The sequence below is a fragment of the Trypanosoma grayi genome (assembly GCF_000691245.1).
Source record: "Trypanosoma grayi strain ANR4 Tgr_240_V1, whole genome shotgun sequence".
In the NCBI taxonomy this organism is placed as follows: domain Eukaryota; phylum Euglenozoa; class Kinetoplastea; order Trypanosomatida; family Trypanosomatidae; genus Trypanosoma; species Trypanosoma grayi.
The window spans coordinates 1-21,474 of NW_008825859.1; the positions used below are offsets into that span (position 1 = coordinate 1).

Below are 21,474 nucleotides of genomic sequence, written 5' to 3' on the forward strand. Positions count from 1 at the left end.
GCTTCTTCAGATTGCACAAGGAAAAGAAACTGCAAAGGTAACATGCAACTATTGTTCATTTGCTCCCCACTTCTGCGGTACGTCCTACCCCACTTCCGTTTTTTTTACCTCTTTTTTTTTCTTTTGTAAAGCCATATTTTTAATATCCCTCCTCGTTCCGTTTCTTTTTTTGCCCGCCATGCAAACCTCAGGTGGTGCTACTCTTCAATACCCACACGCCTGGTGAGAGAGACTCGGCAACAAACACTCGACGATCTCAGACAAGGCACCTAAAAGAAGAAAAAGGGCCAGGTCGGGGGATCGCTCTGTTTTTGCAGCCGCCGTCACTGCGAGATGCGTGACTCAGAGAGGGCTGGAGTGAATGCATCCCCATACATACTTCTTTTGTTTTGACTTTATTCCTTACTCCACTCCCTCAACAAAGGCCCTCGGCGGTGACACGCCCTTTCACCCGATAATGATACGAAAAGAGTGGAGGAAGAAGCGCACCGCACACCGCAGTGATGTGTGCGGCCCCTCCCCCGCGCATTCCTGCGCCCCACGCACACAGAAAAAAAAAGGAGGAAACGGCGCTGCAGAGATAGCGAGAGAGTAAGAGAGAGAAAGTAGAGGGGTGGGGGGAGAAGAAATAAAAGCGAGCGGAAGGGAACTCCTCCTCTCAGAGGCGGGGACTGAACGGTTCATGCGCCCCCCGCCTCGCCCCTTCTCTTCTCCGTCGCACCCGCTCTTTACCTTGACGCATGCGCTAACCGAAGAAAACGCACGTGCGCCAAGGCGCAGAAAAAAATGGCGCTGCAGCTTGGATAACAGAAGCAGTATATGACGATCGTTCAGAGAGTCTGTTAGAGGGAAACCCGAAGGAGAGTGACATTAAGAAGGGCAGCGTTTTCTTTTTTCTTTTTTCCTTCCGCCCTTCAGCCCATCGAATGAACAAAAAAGAAAATCAACGCAAGATATGAAGTGAAAGGGCCCAATGCCAATACAAAGAAAGAAAGCCACCGTACGGCAAATGCCCCGACGCTTGTGGAGGCCCACATTTATACTCTCTCTCTCTCTCTCTCTCGTTCCTTTTGTTCTTCGTTGTGAAGATGGCACAGCGCAAAATGCTGCCAAACTTACACACCGTCCCACTTCCTTCATCTCACCTTATACTTCCTGACCCGAATCTCCTCGTTGGTGCCCCTTCCGCCAGCATTTTTTTTTCCGCCCCCAATCCTCTTCCCGGACCCACCCCTGCTGAACACAGCCACACTCAGGAGAGCGCACACCCGGGCACAACAGTGTTCCACCCTACAGAGCACAAAAATGAAAAAGAAAAGGCACTATGGGCGCAAGGAGGCTCTCTTGTCTTCGCATGGCCATGCCGCACGTCATATCGACGAGTCGTACGACTCTTCGCCAAGCCGAAAAGAATGCGAAGCAAACAAACAAAAAAAAACTGAGATTACGGGGTAGAGGTGCCAGTAAAGAATGTCCGGCCCGTTTGGAATGGGTGCATAAGCAAGGCTTAATGACGGGGACGGGTAACAACTATAGCGGCGAAGATGATTACAATTTGTATAATCGGCGGTCGGCTGAAAATGGGGCATTTGTTGTGTGTGTCTGTGTTTTTTTTTGTTGGCAGGGGATAGTTTGTTCTGCTTCAGCCGTGCGGCTGTCACGACCCCCGAAACCGGACTCCTTCCATCTCCCTTCTCCTCCTGCCTTTCCTCGCAGCGTCGTGGGCCCCTTTTTTTTAACATTTCCTTGTGCTCCGTTTTAGCCTGCACCGATATCACGCCCCGGCAGTTCAGCCTCAATTAGTAATCAAGGGTCCCCAACCAACGACGTCAGTACCAAGTTAAAAAGTAAATGAGGGGCATCTCTGCTTGCCTTTTTTTTTTGTCTACCACGCGCTGAACGGAGAGGAGCCATCAAAAACTGGATACTCGCCAGGGCCTATGAACGTACACGGGCATCCAAGCAGCTCAGCAGCTTATTCCCGCTCAACTATGTCACCCTCACATCGCCGTCCCCCCACCCCCCCACACACACCCTCCAGAAACAAATTACTCTGGCATCCGTCCAAAAACCACAATCCACGTCTTGTTCTTCGTTGGTGTAGCGTTAAATGCCCGCGTACAGAATTGTACACAAGCACCTACCCATGCACACACACACAAAACAGAAAAGAAAAAAAAAACACACATCTTAGAGTTGCCCAAAAAAACTGTTGCTCCCGACAAATGAAGAATCCATTTCTGGTGTGTTTTTATGAACATCTTCCGTCACTTTGGGGCCCACGCTGCCAGATGCATTCCAGGGAAGGGACGAAGGAGACAAGGTGTGCAGGCTACCATCAAAGTCGTGGTGTGGAAATCCGAGGGACACCAACCGCGTGTCCGTTCCCCCAAAAGATTCACCCCTCGCCCTCGCCCCCCACACACCATTTCCATGATGCGCACCACCGTCTCCGGAGGCTCCAGCAGCTGGGAAGGTCGTGCAGCTATTGCCTGCACTTCGCACCGGTTGAACCCAACCGAAACTTGGTGAGGCCGTGCAGCTAGTACTTCCGCCAAGGGTGTAGGGGTTGTTTGTATGCCTGTAGCTCCTCCCAGCATGGCTTAAATTGCTGTGACTCGCTTGCAAAGAAGACTGTGACCGTTCATCCCCATCGACCACCACCACCAAATCACCTAATGGTAAAACACACCCGGTAGAGGTACTTCTGAGATTACGTGGGTTGCTGTTGCCAGATTCGTGTGCAGACGGCGGTCTGCCTTGTTGTGCTTGTTGATGTTTTGTAAATGCTGGCATCTTCACAGGAGTATAGAATGCTTCATTCTCCGAGGAGATAATCCCATCGTGAGAAGGATGCATCAGTGACGGGTGGCTCACGAGCGGGACTCCGGGGCGCTCTCCGTTGTTATTGGGTGGTGTTTTCTCTATGTCTCTTCGCACCTCGGGGGTTTCACCCAGACCTTGCGGTGGTGGTGTTGGGACGTACGGCCATGCTTCTGGGTTTAGTTCCCTCCCTTGCCCGGCAGCGTCATTCACGTCGGTGGAATCCGTTTCGGATTGTGCGGCGAGTGTAGCAAGCATGTTTTTCATTCTCAAAAAGAGATCTTTTCGCTCCTCAGCCGAAAGTTGCTCACCACTATGAACCCACTGACGATGCAGATGGAGATACGGTGGCACCACATGTATCTGGTTGCAACATGCACTGGCAGTGCAGCGGTTGCGCTGAAAAAGCATACACACACTTGGTGCTTTTTTCGCTGAGCCCTGAAATAAACCTCGCGAGAAGCCAGCGATGCTAGCCTTCGGAAGACTCAAGCTTGTCTTTAGTTGGGGATCGTGAACGGTGAACAAGTAATTAGGTGGCAAACTATTGAAACATTTTTCAAGATTGTTTGACCATGATTCGAATTCATTCTTCTTTGAATGCATCCACGCTAGCTCAATATGTACCTGGTTACACCACCGCCCCCATTTACATTGTGAAGGGTCAGCAGAAAAGAGTCCGCATGCTGTTGGTACTTGCGATGCCATCATTGCAAATTGATTCTGGTGCCCACTTCGTGCCCGCCTTGCCCGCATGCTGGGGTCGACATACAACCCCTTTGTAAAACGCAATGCCGCTATTGGCACCTCCACCACCTCCTTTAGGTCAGCACAGAAGACACGAAACACCTTTCCTGGATCCTGCGCAAGCGACTGCTGAAACTCGCGCTCTTTACTCTGGAGCCATGAAACCATCGCTTGTCTTGTGCTGGCCAAATATTCTGGATAAACATGAATATCTGTGCAGGCCTCACCAAGGATGCACCGGCCCTCTTGAAACGGTTCACATATGCGCATGTTGTTGCGACTGCCGAAACCGGCAGCTTGATGCTGTGCGCTAAAGAGGTTCTGGCTCCCCACCGAGGGGAACACAACACCAGGTCGCACAAGAATAGGGGCTTTTAGGTGGCTGTCATGAACCTCAAATATCCCTTCTATCTCCTCTTCCTCCTGAGCAACACCTGGCAGATTACTGAAGCCGACCATCGGCAAGCTGTAGGGGTGTCGAAAAACAGGCGTTGAATTGTTGACCGCGGGATTTGTCGCCACTTGACGTTGGTTTCCAAAGTTCACGGCTGTATTGCCTCCATTTGTCTTTGGGTAAGAGCCGTACATCATCATATACGGCGGCACAGAACCAGCAAGAGTGGAGTTTGCACCAACATCAAAGCCCTGGCGATTTTGATCCGAGCTAAACATCTCTTTATTCGGGGGTTGATGGTGATAAAGTTTTTTTTCTTGTCGATTGTCTTTTGCCAAACTATGTAGATGTCCGTCTGTATCTCACTCTCTTGCGATTAATCACCCCGGCGTATACACAAAAAAGAGGGCGCCAGAACAAATGGCGGGCTTTCTCACGCACAGGCACGCAAGCACACACACCCACCTACTGGTGCCTGTCTCTTCTGTTCCCTTTTGAGGTGTCGTTTCCTCGCCTTGCCCCCACTCACTTGCTTACACGTCTTGCTCCACTGACTGCAGGAGGTGGGGAGGGGCGTGTGGTGCGAGTGACCAACGAATGGAAACGACCGATGAATTTGTTGTGTGTAGCTACTGCTCCTTCTACTTCCGCCTTCCTTGTTCCCTTCTTCTATTGTCGATTCCTGTGCGTTCTTTCCGCTTCCTTCTGCAACTCCTTTTTGGTGTGTTGACTATCAACCTCCCCTTGCAGCCTATTCGATGGAACCTTTTATTTTCCTTTAGGGGGTGGGTGGGTGGGTAAACAAACGAATAAAAAAGAAGAACAAAAGTAAGAATATACAAAGAGTGCAAGGAAACACACACACACACACACACACAAGTGTAGGTGTACATGCACACGCATGAATCCATACCATACGTACGCGTACGTCTTCCCGTGTCACGCGCCTTGTCTTTGCCGTCACAATATACGCCCATCGCACAATAGAGTACAAGTGTAATATCAAGACATAAAAACCAATGTTGAAGTGGCACACGTCATCTTCTACAGGCCTATTTGCACGGGTGCCATCCCTCGGTTGTGGTTATACCTTTTCTTTTTTCTGTTGCCCTTCTTGATGTTCGCTCTTTTTTTTTGTTTCTTTTCGCTGGCGTAAGCTGAGTATGAGTGTTTTTTTTTCTTTGCTTATTCTCTTCCTGTGTATCATCCCCATCCGCATCTTCCGCTTTCTTTACAGTGCACGGCCATCCACAGACACTTGACCTTTTGTTTTCTTTTCTTTTTTTTACACATACACACACATCTACAGAGGGCACATCCGTTTTACTCTCCTTCTACCCCCACAGAGTGGGCCGCGTCGACAGCGAGGAGTGAGATAGTAACGCTTGGCGCCTCCACACTGACACTGGCGTTTCTACTTCTTTCCACCCCCTCTGGCAGGCTCTCGCGACGTTCACCCGTGGTATTCAAGAGTAAAAAGCTGCGAACTGCAACGACCTCTGGTGAGGAGGAGACAAGTGTCGAAAAGGGCACAAGCGCCGAACCGACTTCTGTAAAGGAGTTGTCCGTAGGCTTGGAGCTGCATCCGACGGTTATCCGTAAAGACCTGCCGTAGATGGCGCGGAGGTCCACAATAGTTTGTGCCTCCTCCAGCGACCACGCGGCACTGCAGGACTTGGCGCATGTTTTCTTTACTTCAAGCAGAACATGCTGGAGACACGACATAGTTACCTTGACCGACTTCGCTGCTGCATCCGTCCAAATAGCGCAGCAGTTAGAAACATGCACACGAACCCGAGTGACAGGGAGGTCCGGTGTATTGTCTGGTGCATGGAAGAGACGTGAGTCAAAGAGGCCGGGACTGTGAGTGGTCCCCGCTAAGAAATCAGATGAGCCTTCTGCAATGACTTCACCGTTTACCCTACCGAAGCGGGACTTCACTGTTATTGTGCCTAAATTCTGCCTACGACCAAACTCCTGGTCCTTGTGCGGTTGAAGGCTGAAGTGGTGCGTGCCGGTTTGACAAATATCCGCAATGGAAATACGGGCGACACCAAGCACGTCGCAGAGCTCAATATTTGTATCCCATACCTCCAAAGTCACATGACTCAGAATATCCGGTGAGACAGGTAAAACAAAGGTGGCCTTTGGGTATGACCAACGCGGCGCTGTGCTTCCCGAGACAAGCGGAGCGACCACCATGCGTCTCCGCCCTACTCGTGCCGTCACAAGAGGATCGATTTGGAAGTCATCAAAGCCCGTACCCTGGAGATCGTCACACCCACTGACATGAATCAGCACCAAGTGCCCATTCTCACTGGTTGTACATGACAAAGACTCCATACCTCGATGCAAAGACTGTGGTGCACGCGGTAACTCTTGTATTGGGAATGAGTGAGTCAAGACCGTAAGAGTTCCTTTTCCCTTGATTGAAAACTGCATGCGATTGCGTCTTGTTCCATTCATAGTCACTACCATTTCTGCAGTGCCGATCTTGTTAGATTCATTATTATCGTACACCTCTAAACGATAGGTGGCTGTGCAGCCCGCAAGTGAGGGGCACATGATGAAACACGATGCCCCCTCTTCAGTCCATTTGGCGTCGTAGGTACCAAGATTTAATGAAGTACGCAATATCACCTCCCCCTTCGGCCCGCGCACAATTACGAACGGATCCGGCATAAACTCCTCTTCTAAACCAGGCATCATACTGAAACTCTCTACATGCAAAACAAGCACTTTTGCCGGACGCTCCGAAAGATCTTCCATGCTAGAGGGTGTCTTTAATCCAAGAATAGACACCAGCACTTTGCCGTACACTTCTCCAGGCTCTCCCTGTGCTCGGTTCAGTGGGAAAACATGAATACCGGTACCACTAAAGGCAAGTGTGTCCACTGGTGTATCGTATGATGCAAGAAACACGTCGCGGTGGTACAAGTCGAAACTAACAATCCCATCGCTCTTTATAGTACAAAAGCTGCTCTGTCCGGGCCATGAAGGAGATCGTGTCTTTGGTGTCACCTTTGGGGTTCGCAGAATCTCCTTGGATTTTCTGTCCGTCTCCACAGAAACAGTAATTACGGCTTCGATGCGATGCTTTAGACCTTGTACTCCTATAACTTGCAGATATACGGTACTGACATCGTCCGATGACTTATCATCATTGTCCTCGTCGGCAAGTTTCTTCTGCAAACTGCTGTATTTTGAGGCAGTGACAGCCAGCATACAAACTTCAATGCGTGCCCTATTCTCATTGACTTGCTCCACCCCATCCGGATCTTCTGGAAGCAGGCGCAAAGATCTCAAGCCCACACCACCATTCTCCCTAAAATCAGATGTGGGCATAGTAGCAGTGTATGCAATATGTCTTTCATCTTTTCCATCACATACGGTAAAATGTACCTCTGCATCACGTCGAACAAAACTGATGAAAGAGGCCATTTCAATAGGCCATACAGGTCTTACACGATCCTCCATAACCGGTGTGCGAATAAGCGCCCGTGCATCTGTGGACACCTTAACTATAGGTGATTTGATACCACTATTAATATTCAGGTTATCACAGCGCCGAACATGCATAAGCAGCAAAACCAAACCATCCTTGCCCTGCAAAGAAGTGTTAGATTCCTCTTCAGGCCAGTGTTCTTCAGTCTGACGTGGCAGACAGACGCGCACCATCTCCTGAAAGTAGCTCTGATCATCTAATTTGACGTATCGATCTAGTGCTGATTGAAACATAGCAGCGTTGATTTTTGCTTGTTGTGAAATATCAATGCTGTTTGGTTTGGCCCAGCTATTGGCAGTGCTTTGCGCACCCATGCTTTGGCACTCAGAAGCATGGGATCCAGTGAGAGTAGCTACAGCGCTCGTTCGACTGCAGAAACTAACGCTTCTACTCAACCGTTGATTACCCCCTGCTGAGGAAACACGAGGTGGAGTGCGTCTAAAATTGAACCCAGAGGATGGTCGTAGCTGCCGAGACCGCGGCGAAGCGCCGCTTTGAGGACGGGACCTAGATGTCAAGGTTACCATATCCTCCACTGAACGGTACGTGGCTGATTGCCAATGAGGCAGCAACCCGACTTCTGGTGTACGGCTGCGTCGATGTGTGGTTGTTGCCGCAAAATCCAAACCTGTCCGAGGGCTAATAAGTGGGGTATCCTCATGTTCGGGTAACGGGTTACCGTCACGGAAAGCAGTAATGCCGTCAAGTGTATATACCACAGGGTGTGGCACAACATACTGCGGCAGTGTGAGGTCGTTTGCAACCGTTGTCTCCGACGACAACTCCTCCATCTGGTCAGGAGCATCATCCCGAATCAGTGTAACCTTGCTGCAGTTGACCTGTCGTAGGAACGCAGGCTGGCGTTCAGGTGGAAGAAGAAGAACCTGCTCCACCAACATTTGTTGAATCTCATCCGCATATCCGGGAAAGTCCGAGTCAAGAGCGCTAGCAGCTTGATCTTGAGGGACTGATAAAAGTTCTCCGGACCGCCGGCTGAGCTCACTCTCAATCTTCTGCTCGAGACGCCGCCTTTCACTAGGCTTGCCTTCTGAGTCGTTAGTTTCAGGTGAAACGGCTTTGTCTTCGAACAGGTACGCTTTCCAGTCAAAGTCAGCCACGATTCCTTCACTTTTCTCAAGGATAGATTCATTATTTACAGGTGGCGGTGGTGGTGGTGGTGGCGGTAGTTTCTGCTCCTCAGAACGAAATGCGACAGTCATCCTCTTTGTGCGTGGAGTTGTACCATTACTGATGTGGTTTGGCGGTGTGGGGAGTACCGGGGTTACGTTTTCTTCAACGATGCTATTGGGCCCATGCTGTGCCCGGAAAAGATCAATTCCTTGACGACAGATGTCAACAGCCTGTACACCGGCGTGAATGCTGGCAAGCGTCTCCATTATTACATCAGCTGGGATGGACCAGCCATCCACGGAGGTGCACGTGACCACATCCATCGGCCAAAGGTGTGGCCGAAGACATAGTTCACCCACAAACTCTGTCGTTGACCGAGTGCTTTGCGTATCCTGTTCGTTACCTAGTAACAAAGTACCACGGCCAATTACAAAAAGACGATCACAAAGCATACCCTTGGCAAACAATTTCTTCCCTGGCGGAATGACGTGAATTTTGGCTGACAATGCCAGAGAAATACGCACCTTGTCTGTCACCTGACTAAGACACGGTACACCACCTAGTAGCGTGGCAAGCCCCATAATATCTCTTAATTTCCCATCCTCAAGCCATCGTCGACGTCGCTCCAATGCCTTCTCAATCACGCCTTTGCAGAGTTCTTGATTCTTTCGGAGACGCCTCAAAAAACTTCGTCGGTGCAGACAGTATACCTCACACATGGTGGTAGCCACAGCATGACAGCAGCGAGGCTCATCAAATAAAACACTTATTTCACCAAAAGCAGCTCCAGCCTCAAATTCGAGAATCACTTCCTTTTTGACTAGTGTTCTTACAGTACCGCGCCGAATGAAATAAATATATGGACTACGATCCCCCTCAGCAAACAGCGTATCACCGATACATAAAGCCTTTACCTCCAATGTCCTGGCGAGTCGTATCCTTTCGCTTGAGCTTAACAATGGCCACAACCAGCTACGTCGCAGCAAAAGTGGCATGGGATAATACGTTTCTCTCACTATCTTCTCACACATGGGTGTTATTATCATCTTCAGGGTATCCAACACAATTCCTGCGGAAGGCCGCAATACGTAACTGTTTAGCACATCCCACACCCAGCGAGCGGGAGCTACCGCCACATCTGCATCTCCGTGTGCTCTAGCACATGACATTGAGGCATCTCTGCAAAGAACTACTCGATCACACAGCACCGCCTGAGCTGTGTGCCGGCGCTCGCACTGTTGATCATTCAGTGAAGCTTGCGACCCAAAATCCTTTGTCCTCTCACTCAACTCACCGAGAAGCAGAATCACTATCCCAGTAGATATATACCACTCTTTCATGTGCACAATGATCTCTCCCGGTTCAAGATAGAAGTACGATACCTCCTCGCCTATCAACCTCAGAACCTCCTCCGGCCAATTGGACATAATCGAATTGGAGAAGCGGAGTGCATGAACAACCGAATCCGCCGTATACTCTCGCAACACACGTCCACCAGGCAAACGCTTCTTCTTTCTTGTCCGTAAAACTCTTTTCATTACAATCGGCAAAAGAAGCTTCTGCAAGACAGACATCGCCTCTTGTGACTCCGGCAAGTTGAAATCAACCGGTCTTGGGGAACTAACAATGTACACACTTCCACGATTTGTCTTGGAGAGTCCGCTGTTTGTAGATTCCAATATGCTGCGTGTGAAGGCGCTGACAGGCCGCGGAGACACCAACACACCGCGAATTTCCCCGGCGCCACCGCCCTGTCGACAAGAAAGCGGTGGGGCCGACTTCATAGAGGTGCAACAAAAAAAAGTCTGTATAGATTCCTGAGCAATTGTACAGCTATTTGTGTTTGTGTGTACGAGTGTAAAGAACAATGTTACAACACTTAAAAGCGTATGGGCGCGCGTGAAGGAAGGGGTGGGGGGAGGAGGGGGGAGGCCAAGCCGAATCCTAAAACAATAAAGGGAACAAGAGTATTCACTGAACGACAGCAAAGTACGCGCTTGACAACTCCGCCTGTCGTTCCGCTACTCTTTCCCTCCGCCACCTTGTGCCCTCTACTCTATTCGGAAGGGTGGAGTTGGGGATAATGCGTGTACCAACGCGGCCCTCCATGCAAGCAGATAAACAGCGCAGAAGAAGAAAAGAAAAAAAAAGAACGAACAAATAAAGCAGCACAACAAAGCGAAAAGCAAACCAACAAAAAAAACAACAATATCACTTGAAGTACCAGCAACAGAAGGGATTGCACACCAAAGGAAATCACAGCAGCAACCAAAACACAGACACCCAGAGAACGAGGATGCACGGAAAACGAAAACTCAGAAAAGGGAGTACCCACACAATTTTCTTGGTTTCTTGGGTCAGTGTGACTCATGGCACCACGCAGCGCAGATATATATATATATATATATATATATATATACTCGTTTCTTTCCTCACGCCACATCACGAGATCCAGAATCACTTCTTCTACACAAATCAAATGCAAACCGTTGTCTTCGCTCTTTCCCCTCGTCTCCCATAGCACCTCTATTCAGTGGAATTCAGCGACGCAAGCCGCTCCGCTGCCTTTCGCTTATTCTCCTCTTTCACCATTTCTGTGTCGCGCTGCACTCGTGCCTCGAGCGCGTCATACTCCCGTTCCACTGTTGCGAGCAGCCACTCCACCCCATCTTCGAGATCGACATCCTCCTCAATGCCACAGGACGCCACTACGCGATGCGCGGTGCCCTTCTCTAGCACCTCGTCCAAGAAACCTTCCGGAACCACATTCACTCCTCGGCTGTTCTTGAGGTCTTTCTTATTGGCAAGGAGCAGCAATGGCTTGCCTCGTATGTACGCGTTACGTACCACCTCAGAAAGAGTCTTGAGAGATTCCTGCACCACAGCCTCATCGGCCGCCGAGTCTATTACAAACATGAGTCCATGACAATCATGGAAATAGTGCACCCATATGCCGCGGAAGTTCGCCGCCCCACCCAGGTCGAAGATGCAGATATCATTCTTGTCCGTCTGAAATCTCGTCGGGGTGAAGCCGACAGTTGGGGTTACGTCCTTGTCGATCTTGCCGCCGAGTGCAGAGATGAGCGTTGTCTTTCCAGCGTTGTCAACGCCAAATGTGCCGAGTGTAATCTTCCTGAGTGAATGCGCTGCCCCGACGGCGGTTGGCGGGAGAATGGTGGGGTCATATGTGTGCTTCGTCTTCTCTGCCTCCTCCACGTTGGCGAGCAGCTGCCGCATATAGACAAAGGGGTTTTCAGGACGCTCCACCAGCAGCTTCGTCGCAAGCAGCTCGAAGAGATGGTGCACGTTGTGCTGTTTGCAGTACGCTATGCGCTGTTCATCCTCAGAGGAACTCATCCCTTCTTTTGTGTTTGTTTGGTTGATCACTTGCCTCCTATCGTCTCACTCTCCGGGCCCGCCTTGCTTCTCAACTCACACACTTCCTTTTCCTTTTACAGTTCAACGTCCTCCGTCGCCCCCTGCAGGTGCAAAAACTGGCCAAAGCAGAAGCGAAACAGAAGAAAAAGGCCCCATTTGTGCATCTTGGGAACAAGCAAGACTCGATGAAGATCACGCACACCCGCGGTTTCCGGCAATGCTGCAACGTCAAGGAGAGCTGAGGTGAGCTAAAAAAAAAAAACGGGAAAAAGGCTAACTTTTTTCCTTAGTTGGTAATTTTTTTTTCCCTCTTCTGTCTTCCTTCTTCCTCGTTCTGATCTCCTTCCTCCTCTCACCCGTGGTTGACGGCGTACCATGTCCATTCTTGCACAGCTGTGCCCTTCTTTCACAGCCCGCTCAGGCCGCCACTACCGCCGCCGCCGCCGCTGCTGCCGGCTCTTTCCCCTCCTCCGCCCGAATCGCCTCCGTCGCCGTTCGGAGGCACTCCTGCAACTCGTACGACGCAACGCTAGGATCGAAGCATCGTTGGCACGTGCGGTCTTCCAACATCATCTTGAACAGTCGCACCACCTGCGCACGTGTTCCGTCCGTCTGGAACAAGTTGTCGTCCTTCCAACGCACGTAGAACTTAGATAGGATCGGCATTGCGCGATATTCAAGAAGGCTAAACGGTGCCGTTTCCGATGGCACAATTTCCTCCAGGAGATGCAGGATGTCACCGGCAGTCTCGTAAAACTCAGGGAAGGCGTCCAGAACCCCCATCGCGACCGGAATGAAATCTGCGTCCTCGATACGGGTGTTTACTGTTTTTGCACCACATGCCACTGGGGGGAGCTGCTGCATATCGTGCAGGACGCGGATATGCTGCGGGAGTCCCTTGTAGCGCGCAATATTCAAGTTGTTCACTGCCGCTTGCACGCCGTCAGCATCGATAATTTCCTTCCCGCCCTCCTTGGGGTAATGCCTCAGAATGGAGGAGATGAGCAATGTGATGTACCGCGTGTCCGTCGGGTCCCCAGAGCTTTGCTTCCAGGCATCCACGATTTGCTTGGCCCCGTTGGCCTGGAGAACGCGGCGCTCAACATCACCGTCCTCGCGCTGAGTGAAGCAAAATAAACAAATAGACCTAAGCGCCAAGACGCGCGCGTACTCGTCACGGCTGTGTTTCAGCGCCCGTAAGACCAGCTCCACACCGTCCCGCTGCTTCACAAAATACTCTGTAAGTGACGGGTACACACATATGAAGTTGATGAGTCGCAGGAACTCATCCGGTTGAAAAAAAACATGTTTTCGTGTCTTTCGTGTCCCCTCACCCAAAAAGTCGTCAATGGCAAAGGTGAGCAGTTCCTTTCCACCCGCAGCCAATAGGTCGGCCTCCGACAGGATCGGCGGGTCGAGGGAGAGATCCATGTGATCAACCAGCACACGTGCCAAGTACCCATCTGCCAGCTCATTGTCAGCGCGCAATGCAGCGAGCAGGAAACGCATCTGCTTGGGGAACTCCAGTGGACCAAAGAGCGCATCAGGCGGGAGCTCCAACGCCATCGTTTCGGGGTCCACATCGTGAAGCTCGATCCACTCCATCGTCTTGAGCAGTGGCTTCCGTATCTTTGTTGCCACAGTACCAGCAATCTCATCAAAGGGTTCGCGGTTGTAAAAGTACATCACAGCGCAAGTGCTGCTCAGCGCCCAAGGCCACAACTGGTGAAAACGCTCTCGTGCACGTCCTCGCGTGAACCACTCCGGTGCCCTACGCATCATCTTTACAGACGGGTTGCTACTACAACGGTTTCTGTTGCTACCAGGAAACCAACAAGAAGGGCGTACCTATTCCCTCAACCTTGCGCCCGCCAAGGCAGATCCTTCTATCCTTACTCCAAAAACCACACCGACAGAAGTGAAACAAGACACAAAGAAAACAAAAAAAAAAGACAAAACAAGAAAAAAAAGGTTAAAGTGGCACAAATAAACGCAGCACAATCAACAGAACGAAGGAGCCCAAAACGAGAACGGTCAAAAGACAAGACATCCCAATCTGATCAACGTCTTGGGCATTCCACCCACGTCGCAGCCACGTCACAGCGACGCCCACTCCCCCCCCAACCATTTATCCACGCTGCTGTTATCTCCCTTTCAGCCGGTTGAGATCAGAGGAGCCAGCACACGCTCGTACACATCGCGATGAATAATCAAGGATCCGTGGTCTTCATGCACCACCGCATGTCCTTCTCCACAACGAGAAAGGCAGTCAATCAGTACCTCCCGCTGTGTGCCAGTGGCATTTCGGAGCAACACAAGGTCATGACTAAATATAAGTCGCCGGCATTCTTTCTCCCACGTCAGCAGCTGATCGCAAAACGACTGGGGAATAACTGCGAGAAGTCGGGCATCCGAGACATTCCCAAGTCCTTTTCCAACGCCTGCTGCAGTTGAGCATGGCACTTCTGAAGGTTCACCTCCACTGCTGTTGTAGTGCTTCAACATTGACGGATGTGCCTTCACTGCGAGAAATCGTAGTATATGCGACGCACTGATGCCCTTCTGTAATGCCGATGCAAAGGACGCCCGTGTTACACGGTAGCATGCAATCATTTTATCCACTTCAGACTCCTTCACGGCGAATTGATCAAGAATGTTTAGAAGGTCTGGATTCTTTGTATAAGCATAGAGTCGAAAGTTCGTCTCTGTGATGATCGTGTCCTCGTCCTCGCGACGCACCCGATGGGATGGGCTTCCCTCGTCATCGAGCAGCGCCGCTGTGCACAACGGGGCCGTGCTGCTCCAGCAGATACCATGATGAAAGTGGGGCGATAGCGCGAAACACTGTTGGCCATTGCAGAGCAGCGGATACACAAGTCCCACCTCCGAGAGGCGTGCCAGGAGCTGAAATGCTGCCAGATCCTTCTCCTTTGTGGGAAAGCGGTAAATGAATTGACTTGAGTCGAGTTCAAACAAAACGGCCAGGAGCTGCCAAAGNTGAGCGCGCGATACACCACTGACACTCGTCAGAGCAAGGACACGATCCAAAGCCACTGAAATCAGTATCCACCACTGCTGTTGTAGTGGCTGCATGCAAAATCCTAGCCCATCCGAGGTTATACCCTTGTCTTCCGTGGGCGGAGGAACGAGGCGGGAGAACTGCAGCATGGCGGCGATCGGTTTGCCACGCTTATCACCCAGCGGTTCAATAGACCCTGCGAGGGCGCACGCTGTTACCATGCGAAGTACACTCCGACTCGCGTGGAGCGTGTTCTGCATGGATACCTCTGCAAGCGGCATCCGGGGCATCTCTCGTCCATACAGTCGGGGAATTCCGGCCACTTCGTATAGACGCCACTGACGTGGGCACTCCGGTGCAGGGTCCCACACACACTCGAGTGCCTCGCGGAGTGTACACCAGAATGGCCCCACAATTGTGTTTTCTCGTGGTTCTGAGAAAACCCTCTCAGTGATTTCCCCTACCGATGTTGCAGACAGAAGGACCGACACCGCGTCATCTGCATTTAAGGGATCAGTAACTCGTCCTCCCCCCTGCATCGCCGCAACAAATTCCCGCCAAAAGAAGTGTACAAGGGCCGGACACTCTGCCATGAGCGTCTCACGCTCCGGGTAGCTGAGCACCTGTTCAAGGAAGGAGGGGTTCATCACGTTTTTTTTTAAACCCCTGGCCAACTTCTGCTTCTTCTCCAGCTGTGCCTTCGCACTGCACCCTTTCGAACTCCCCTCCCCTGGTGTGGGGAATAAAAAGAGCGAACAAAGAGACATGAGTCATGTGGGGCGCCAAATTAAAAACAATAATACAACAAAAAATGTTTTAATTAAGGCCTGAAAACAGCCAGGATTGTTCTCTCTCCCCTTCAGAGACTTCCCCCAACTTCATTGGAGACCAGAGGGCAAGAGCCTCATCCCACCCGGTGCGTGTCATTACAAACGATGGAAGCTGGCTTACATACTCGTACTAGTATTACACCAACTCCGCTGGCGGGAACCAACTTGCGCCCCACGCGATAATGTCCCAACATAGCTCGGCTGCAGCAAACGCCTCGGGGACGTTGAGACTCGCAACCTCGACGCCCGAGAGGATGAGACAACCTCCTTAACTTCATCATCATTGTACCATGGTTGGTTGACCGTCTTGGACGGCATTTTAGCCGCGAACTCGCTAAGATCAGCCAAGGTTTGCGGAGTAAACGCACGACTTGATGTGGACTGTGGCGTGTGAGTAGCAGCCATCGCTGACGGCAATGTGGTCCGTGGTAGACGATTCCACAATGATACCGCCGCTCCAGTCTCCTCTTCATGCGATGAGAGCGGGCCTCCTTGCTTCAGCTCACCGTGCTCCGGGGCCACAGGATGCCAGGCATCGTAGGCACGATGAGTTACATTCCTCTCTGTCAATTCCATGGGGTTGCCGCGGCGACTGTCCGAGGCCCGAGAGTGCGGCGTCTGCGACTGCACAGGGTCGTTCTGACTCTGTGACGACATCTGGGTTGCCTTCCATTGCTCCGAAGCATGGCTTTTATTCGGCCCCAATTGGCTGAGCTTCGTCTTCAGCATCGCTATTTCCTCTTGCAAGACAAGATGTGCCGCTGCATGATGTGCGGGTGGGGCGAGCTGGTGGCCGTCTGCAAGCAGTCGATCTTTGAGCGATCCGCCCACAATATCTGCACCTCCCACACGTGAGGTGTTCAGGCATGTTGTCGATCGCCCTTCTTCTAGCAGCTTTTCCCGCAAGGCAGCGATCGCCTTGTCCTTCTCCGCAGACCGGCTTTGCTCTGTTCTGAGGGCAGCCTCTAACTCTGCGCAGCGTTCACAACACCGTCGTTTGCACTCCGCCATTTGCGCAGCCCCTTCGCGACGGAGGCACGCCTGTAAACGCTCCACTTGTTCCCGAAGCTCCACGTTGGTGTCATAGAGACGTATCATCTCTTTTCGCATCGTATCTGTGCCACTGCTGCCGGCACCTCCCTCGCCGGCCCGGCTCTCCACCTCACGCGTTGCCGTAGAAGCTACACCGTCCACAGGAGAGGCCGACCTATTTGGCGCGACCGTGCTGGCGCTGGAACGATTGCTGGGAAAGAGAAACTGGGTCTTTTTTGGAAGGGGAGAGCCGTCAAACCATGTGTGCGCAGTGGGCGCGAGCACCAGAGGTTGTGCCTCATGCAATGCCTCCGCAAAAGCAGCAGCAGCAGCGCCATCTACCCCCCTTCTAGTACTGGGAGCGCGTGCTGAGAGGGCGCGATTTCTCTCCGCTCCAGAAAACGATGCCGGAGATCGCATCAGCCATGTAACGCGAATGCTGGAAGGCCCTTTCCTTTTTTTTACTTTCCCCAGTCGCTAAATAATAAAAAGCAACGAAAAGGCGAAAACACACCCGGTAAAGCATCAATGCAAAGAGACAGTGAGCCAAGTAAACAGAAATGCATATTTTTTTTTATTTCGAGGGGAGTCCATCGGTCTTGGAAGATGTTTTCCTTTGTTTAAGCAGCCGTAGACCAGCTGCGGCATCGTTAACCGTGTTGCACACAAATGGCAAGCCCAACAACATCTATGTGTTTTTTTTTTCTTGGTGAACTCATTTGTTGGATTTTGTTTTATCTTTGTACCAGCGACTCCCCTATAATGGTCCTTCATTCAGGAACGAAAAAGAAAAAAACAAAGGCTTCTGGAGGCGTCATTCGTCCCTTCAAACACAGTTAAGCCCCGGTGTTCCTAACATCAGCGGCGTGTTTCAACTGGATAGTTGTATGCACAATGCCCAGCTGCCTGCAGCGGCACTCTGCATCCTCAACAACTGCATTGGCCTCACTGGTCGTTGCACATCCGTTGGTACACAGATGCGCGGAGAGAACGCTAAATCCCGGCCCTACAGCCCAAATATGCAGATCATCTACAGCCTGTACCTTCTCTACACTCAGTAAAGCATCGCGTGCAACAGTGTACTCTACAGCGGGCGGCACTTGCTCCAACAAAATGACAATGACTTCTTTAAAAAGATTGAGAGTTGTATACACAGTAATGACGCCAAATAGGACGGAGAGCAGGGGATCGGCGAGGTTGTAGTAGCTGTGCGCACTGCTGGGGACACCCACACTGGAGTTATTACCTGCCCAAATAACACACGCAGCCAGCACAACCCCAAGTGACTGAAGGCAATCGCCAAACACATGCAGCACCGCCGCACGTAGGTTCATACTCTGCGATCCCCGCTCATGAGAGCAGATGCTCTCCGCGTTTGAAGAGGTTGTCTCCACCACCACCTCCTCCATCATCTCAGATTCTGGCGAAGCACACTCCAGACGTTGCATATCCGCACCTCCGTTGCCATGGGAGTGAGAGCACCCGTCACGGTGTTGGTGTTCGTGATGAAGGTGGCTATGACCATGATGGTTGTCGCGGCTGTGGTAATCAACATCATGATCAAACTCAACACTTGACAGCATGCCGTGGCTGTGTGGGTGTGCGGCGCCGAAGCTCATGATCACCGCCAGCACAATGTTCATGCAGAGACCGAACACACCGACGCCAAGCATAAGCTTCGCGTTAATCTCCTCGCATTGAATACGCGTTGGAGCAGCGGCGCACTGTATCACATTCACTGAGCGGTCCATTGCGCCAAGAATAATCCAGGCAACAAGCGCCCACGTTGAGAGAATGGAACACAACGCGCCAACAACTTCCGCGCGTCGCCAGCCGTATGTCAGTTTTTGTGTTGGGCCCCAGGAAGAAGCATACANAACACAACGCGCCAACAACTTCCGCGCGTCGCCAGCCGTATGTCAGTTTTTGTGTTGGGCCCCAGGAAGAAGCATACATTGCAAACAAAGATATGGAAAGCGTGAACACATCCGTAAGCATGTGCACTGCATCGCTGAGAATAGCGAGGCTGTTTGCAATAATGCCGCAAATTCCTTCAACACACATCATGGTCACGCAGAACATGATGGCAAACGCAAGCGCATAATGTCCCCTCGGTGTAGACTCATGGACACCCTTCATGCCGACCACACACTCCACGCTGTTCACCATGGCTGCAGAATGAGCCCTAGCAGAAGTACCCCCGCCCGCAAAATGGGGCATTAGGACCACCACCGCCCAAAAGCCTTTACGGTCCCACTTTTTGATTGACTGCAGGTGTGGTAAGCATAAAGTTAAAAAGAGAATGAGAAGACTAGAGGAAGCACCAACATCGGATTGTATGCCCATGGCAAACACAAGCAAACGCAAAACAGTCAAGTAATTTTCCTTTTGGCCTTTCGCCATCCGCGCAGTAGTAGCTCGGTGAAGCACAATTCGCCTGCAACAGGCACCATGCCTCTTCATCTAAAAAATCTCTCACGCTCTCACATTAATTCGCATCACACCCTTGGCCCGTCTCCCCACATCGTTACAGGACGACACGGAGGGCAAAAGGCATCCGCACTCTCTCCGACTCGTCACTCAGCATCGTATTTCGGTGAAGAAGAAAAAAAAAACCCAACCACAGAAGTGTATGTACATGAATGATTGTAATGAAAAAAGTACCTTCCGTCCCTCGATCCACCATCACCCCCCACCAGAAAAAGAAAACAACATTCACCACCGCCAACAACAACAACAACCACAACAAAAACAAGAAAAAGGAACTACACCGCCAAGGACGATCTTCTCTTGGACTTCTTAGTCAAAATTGTCTGCATCCTCGTCACTGTCCCCGTCATACTCAAGCACGCTCCACCGATTTGTCCGTGCTGGTAATAACGGCACACCATTGTCTAATCCGTCATTCAACAACGACCTTTGCTGCGGCTGCTGCGGCTGCTGTGGCTGCTGCTGTTGCTGCTGCTGTTGCTGCTGCCGTGTGGGTTCTTGTTGTTCTTCTTCTTGTTGCGGCAATCGAGGCACACCAGATTTCATCATGCCCTTGTAAATGCCAACGTCAACCTCAGCGCCAATGCCACCCGCACTGGAGTGGTGCAACACAACGTCACCGTACTCCGTCTGGTAGTCTTCTTCGCGCATCTGTGAAGGTCGTGGCGGGCGGTCAACGTGAACACCCCACTTCAACGCTTCGAGGATGTTGGTTGGCGGCGGAGCGACACAGTCTGCAGTGGATGCTGTCGCTGCTGCTGATGCAGTTACCTTTTTTTCGGTCGCCATGGGCGTGGTTGCCTGTGGGGTGGCGGCATGTAACGCCTCTCGCATCGCCGACTTGGACAGTGCGTTGGCGTTGCTATCCACTGCATCGGCCAGCCTCGACCTTTGGCGGTGCTCTTCTCTTGCAGCAGAAGCGTCGTCCGCGATGTCGAACGGAACATCCACCCACCGCTTGTGCTTCAAAAAGAACTCTGTTTGCATTGTCTGTATCTTTGTCAAGAAGGCATCACGTGCGTCAGCAACAACACGGTCTCGTTCCTCTTCTTCTTCAGTGCGGAAAGCAAAGTCTACGGTGTCTACCACGTCGTTATCGTCTTCATCTGCCTCGTTGGTGTCGTCGTTACCGCACGTGTCGCCGTGCTGCTGTAGGCCAAGTGTGCTAGGGAGACTTGCGCGAACAGCAGCGTAAATCTCCTGGACCTCATTTGCCAGCGACTGTCGCGTGATGTCAAAGTTAGAAGGAACAGTCGCAACGGCACTGACGGCAGCAGTAGTGGCAGCAGATGCACCGTTCTTTACCTTCTGCGCCCCTGTGCTCGCCTTTGCTGAAGTATGTGGGGAAGCAACAGCAGTAGCAGCTGCAGCCTCCTCTTGCAAACGCCATTTGAAGTAGAGGGCGCGTCCCCGACAAACACCTGCATCGAAGAAGCTAGCGTCAACGTGTGCCACTTCGCGCTTTTCCGCCGCCGTCACTGGGCGGGCGAGCATATCCCGCACGCACATCGCCACCTGCTCCCACGGCTCGGCGTCATCGCCGCAGCAGAGGGCGGCTGCGTCCAGCGGTGCATCGAAGCGTGCCGCCAGCAGCAGGATATAGTGGTCTATGAATGTACTGAAGTTGTGTTCAAATGCCGGCATGCCTGAAGAATAAATGCGTGTGTTTGTCTGGATGTCTGTCTTTTTCTTTCCTCCTTGTATGGGTACACACGTTAAAAGCGAGTGGCACCAAAATGCCTGCTTACCTTTCCATGTGTGGAAGCGCACGGGACGAAAATAAAATAAAACAAAATGAAGAAAGGGGAAAGGGAATGGCATTACAACAGAAACATCTCCAACCGCCAACAATGAGGAAAAACCGACAAAACAAAACCATAGTCAGAAATGATTGCATGCCGTATTTTCGAAGAGGAGAGGGGAAAGCAAATAGACAAGATCCGAAGCATGACGACAGCACGAGTGGCGATCCTTCGCGCACGACCCCCTGCCATCCTCACCGGCGGGAAACATATAGACGTTGAAGAGAATCGCATTCCGTCAAAAGGTCCAGAAGAAGGAAAAGGTTTGTTCTTTCCAAATTTTGTGACCTAAAAAACGGTATGATGACGAGGGGGGGGGGAGG

The 21,474-nt window shown here is 51.4% G+C and overlaps 8 protein-coding genes across 8 annotated transcripts; all 8 read right to left on the reverse strand.

Annotated features, from left to right (window-relative positions):
* Nucleotides 1-2,190: 2,190 nt before the first annotated feature.
* Nucleotides 2,191-4,242, reverse strand: DQ04_02401000 (hypothetical protein; the record flags this gene model as incomplete). Its single annotated transcript, XM_009311841.1, has 1 exon — nucleotides 2,191-4,242. One exon carries the CDS (start codon nucleotides 4,240-4,242, stop codon nucleotides 2,191-2,193), a length of 2,052 nt encoding a protein of 683 aa, XP_009310116.1.
* A 1,045-nt stretch (nucleotides 4,243-5,287) lies between these two features.
* On the reverse strand, nucleotides 5,288-10,384 carry DQ04_02401010 (putative nucleotide-binding protein; the record flags this gene model as incomplete). The annotated part of the gene is made up of 1 exon (XM_009311842.1): nucleotides 5,288-10,384. The coding sequence occupies one exon, from the start codon at nucleotides 10,382-10,384 to the stop codon at nucleotides 5,288-5,290; it is 5,097 nt and encodes a 1,698-aa protein (XP_009310117.1).
* A 742-nt stretch (nucleotides 10,385-11,126) lies between these two features.
* Nucleotides 11,127-11,957, reverse strand: DQ04_02401020 (ADP-ribosylation factor-like protein; the record flags this gene model as incomplete). The annotated part of the gene is made up of 1 exon (XM_009311843.1): nucleotides 11,127-11,957. One exon carries the CDS (start codon nucleotides 11,955-11,957, stop codon nucleotides 11,127-11,129), a length of 831 nt encoding a protein of 276 aa, XP_009310118.1.
* A 438-nt stretch (nucleotides 11,958-12,395) lies between these two features.
* On the reverse strand, nucleotides 12,396-13,760 carry DQ04_02401030 (hypothetical protein; the record flags this gene model as incomplete). Its single annotated transcript, XM_009311844.1, has 1 exon — nucleotides 12,396-13,760. The coding sequence occupies one exon, from the start codon at nucleotides 13,758-13,760 to the stop codon at nucleotides 12,396-12,398; it is 1,365 nt and encodes a 454-aa protein (XP_009310119.1).
* A 372-nt stretch (nucleotides 13,761-14,132) lies between these two features.
* On the reverse strand, nucleotides 14,133-15,644 carry DQ04_02401040 (DNA repair and transcription factor protein; the record flags this gene model as incomplete). The annotated part of the gene is made up of 1 exon (XM_009311845.1): nucleotides 14,133-15,644. The coding sequence occupies one exon, from the start codon at nucleotides 15,642-15,644 to the stop codon at nucleotides 14,133-14,135; it is 1,512 nt and encodes a 503-aa protein (XP_009310120.1).
* A 300-nt stretch (nucleotides 15,645-15,944) lies between these two features.
* DQ04_02401050 (hypothetical protein) lies at nucleotides 15,945-17,279 on the reverse strand (the record flags this gene model as incomplete). Its single annotated transcript, XM_009311846.1, has 1 exon — nucleotides 15,945-17,279. The coding sequence occupies one exon, from the start codon at nucleotides 17,277-17,279 to the stop codon at nucleotides 15,945-15,947; it is 1,335 nt and encodes a 444-aa protein (XP_009310121.1).
* A 416-nt stretch (nucleotides 17,280-17,695) lies between these two features.
* Nucleotides 17,696-18,610, reverse strand: DQ04_02401060 (zinc transporter; the record flags this gene model as incomplete). The annotated part of the gene is made up of 1 exon (XM_009311847.1): nucleotides 17,696-18,610. The coding sequence occupies one exon, from the start codon at nucleotides 18,608-18,610 to the stop codon at nucleotides 17,696-17,698; it is 915 nt and encodes a 304-aa protein (XP_009310122.1).
* Nucleotides 18,611-19,658: 1,048 nt separating this feature from the next.
* On the reverse strand, nucleotides 19,659-20,993 carry DQ04_02401070 (hypothetical protein; the record flags this gene model as incomplete). The annotated part of the gene is made up of 1 exon (XM_009311848.1): nucleotides 19,659-20,993. The coding sequence occupies one exon, from the start codon at nucleotides 20,991-20,993 to the stop codon at nucleotides 19,659-19,661; it is 1,335 nt and encodes a 444-aa protein (XP_009310123.1).
* Nucleotides 20,994-21,474: the final 481 nt, after the last annotated feature.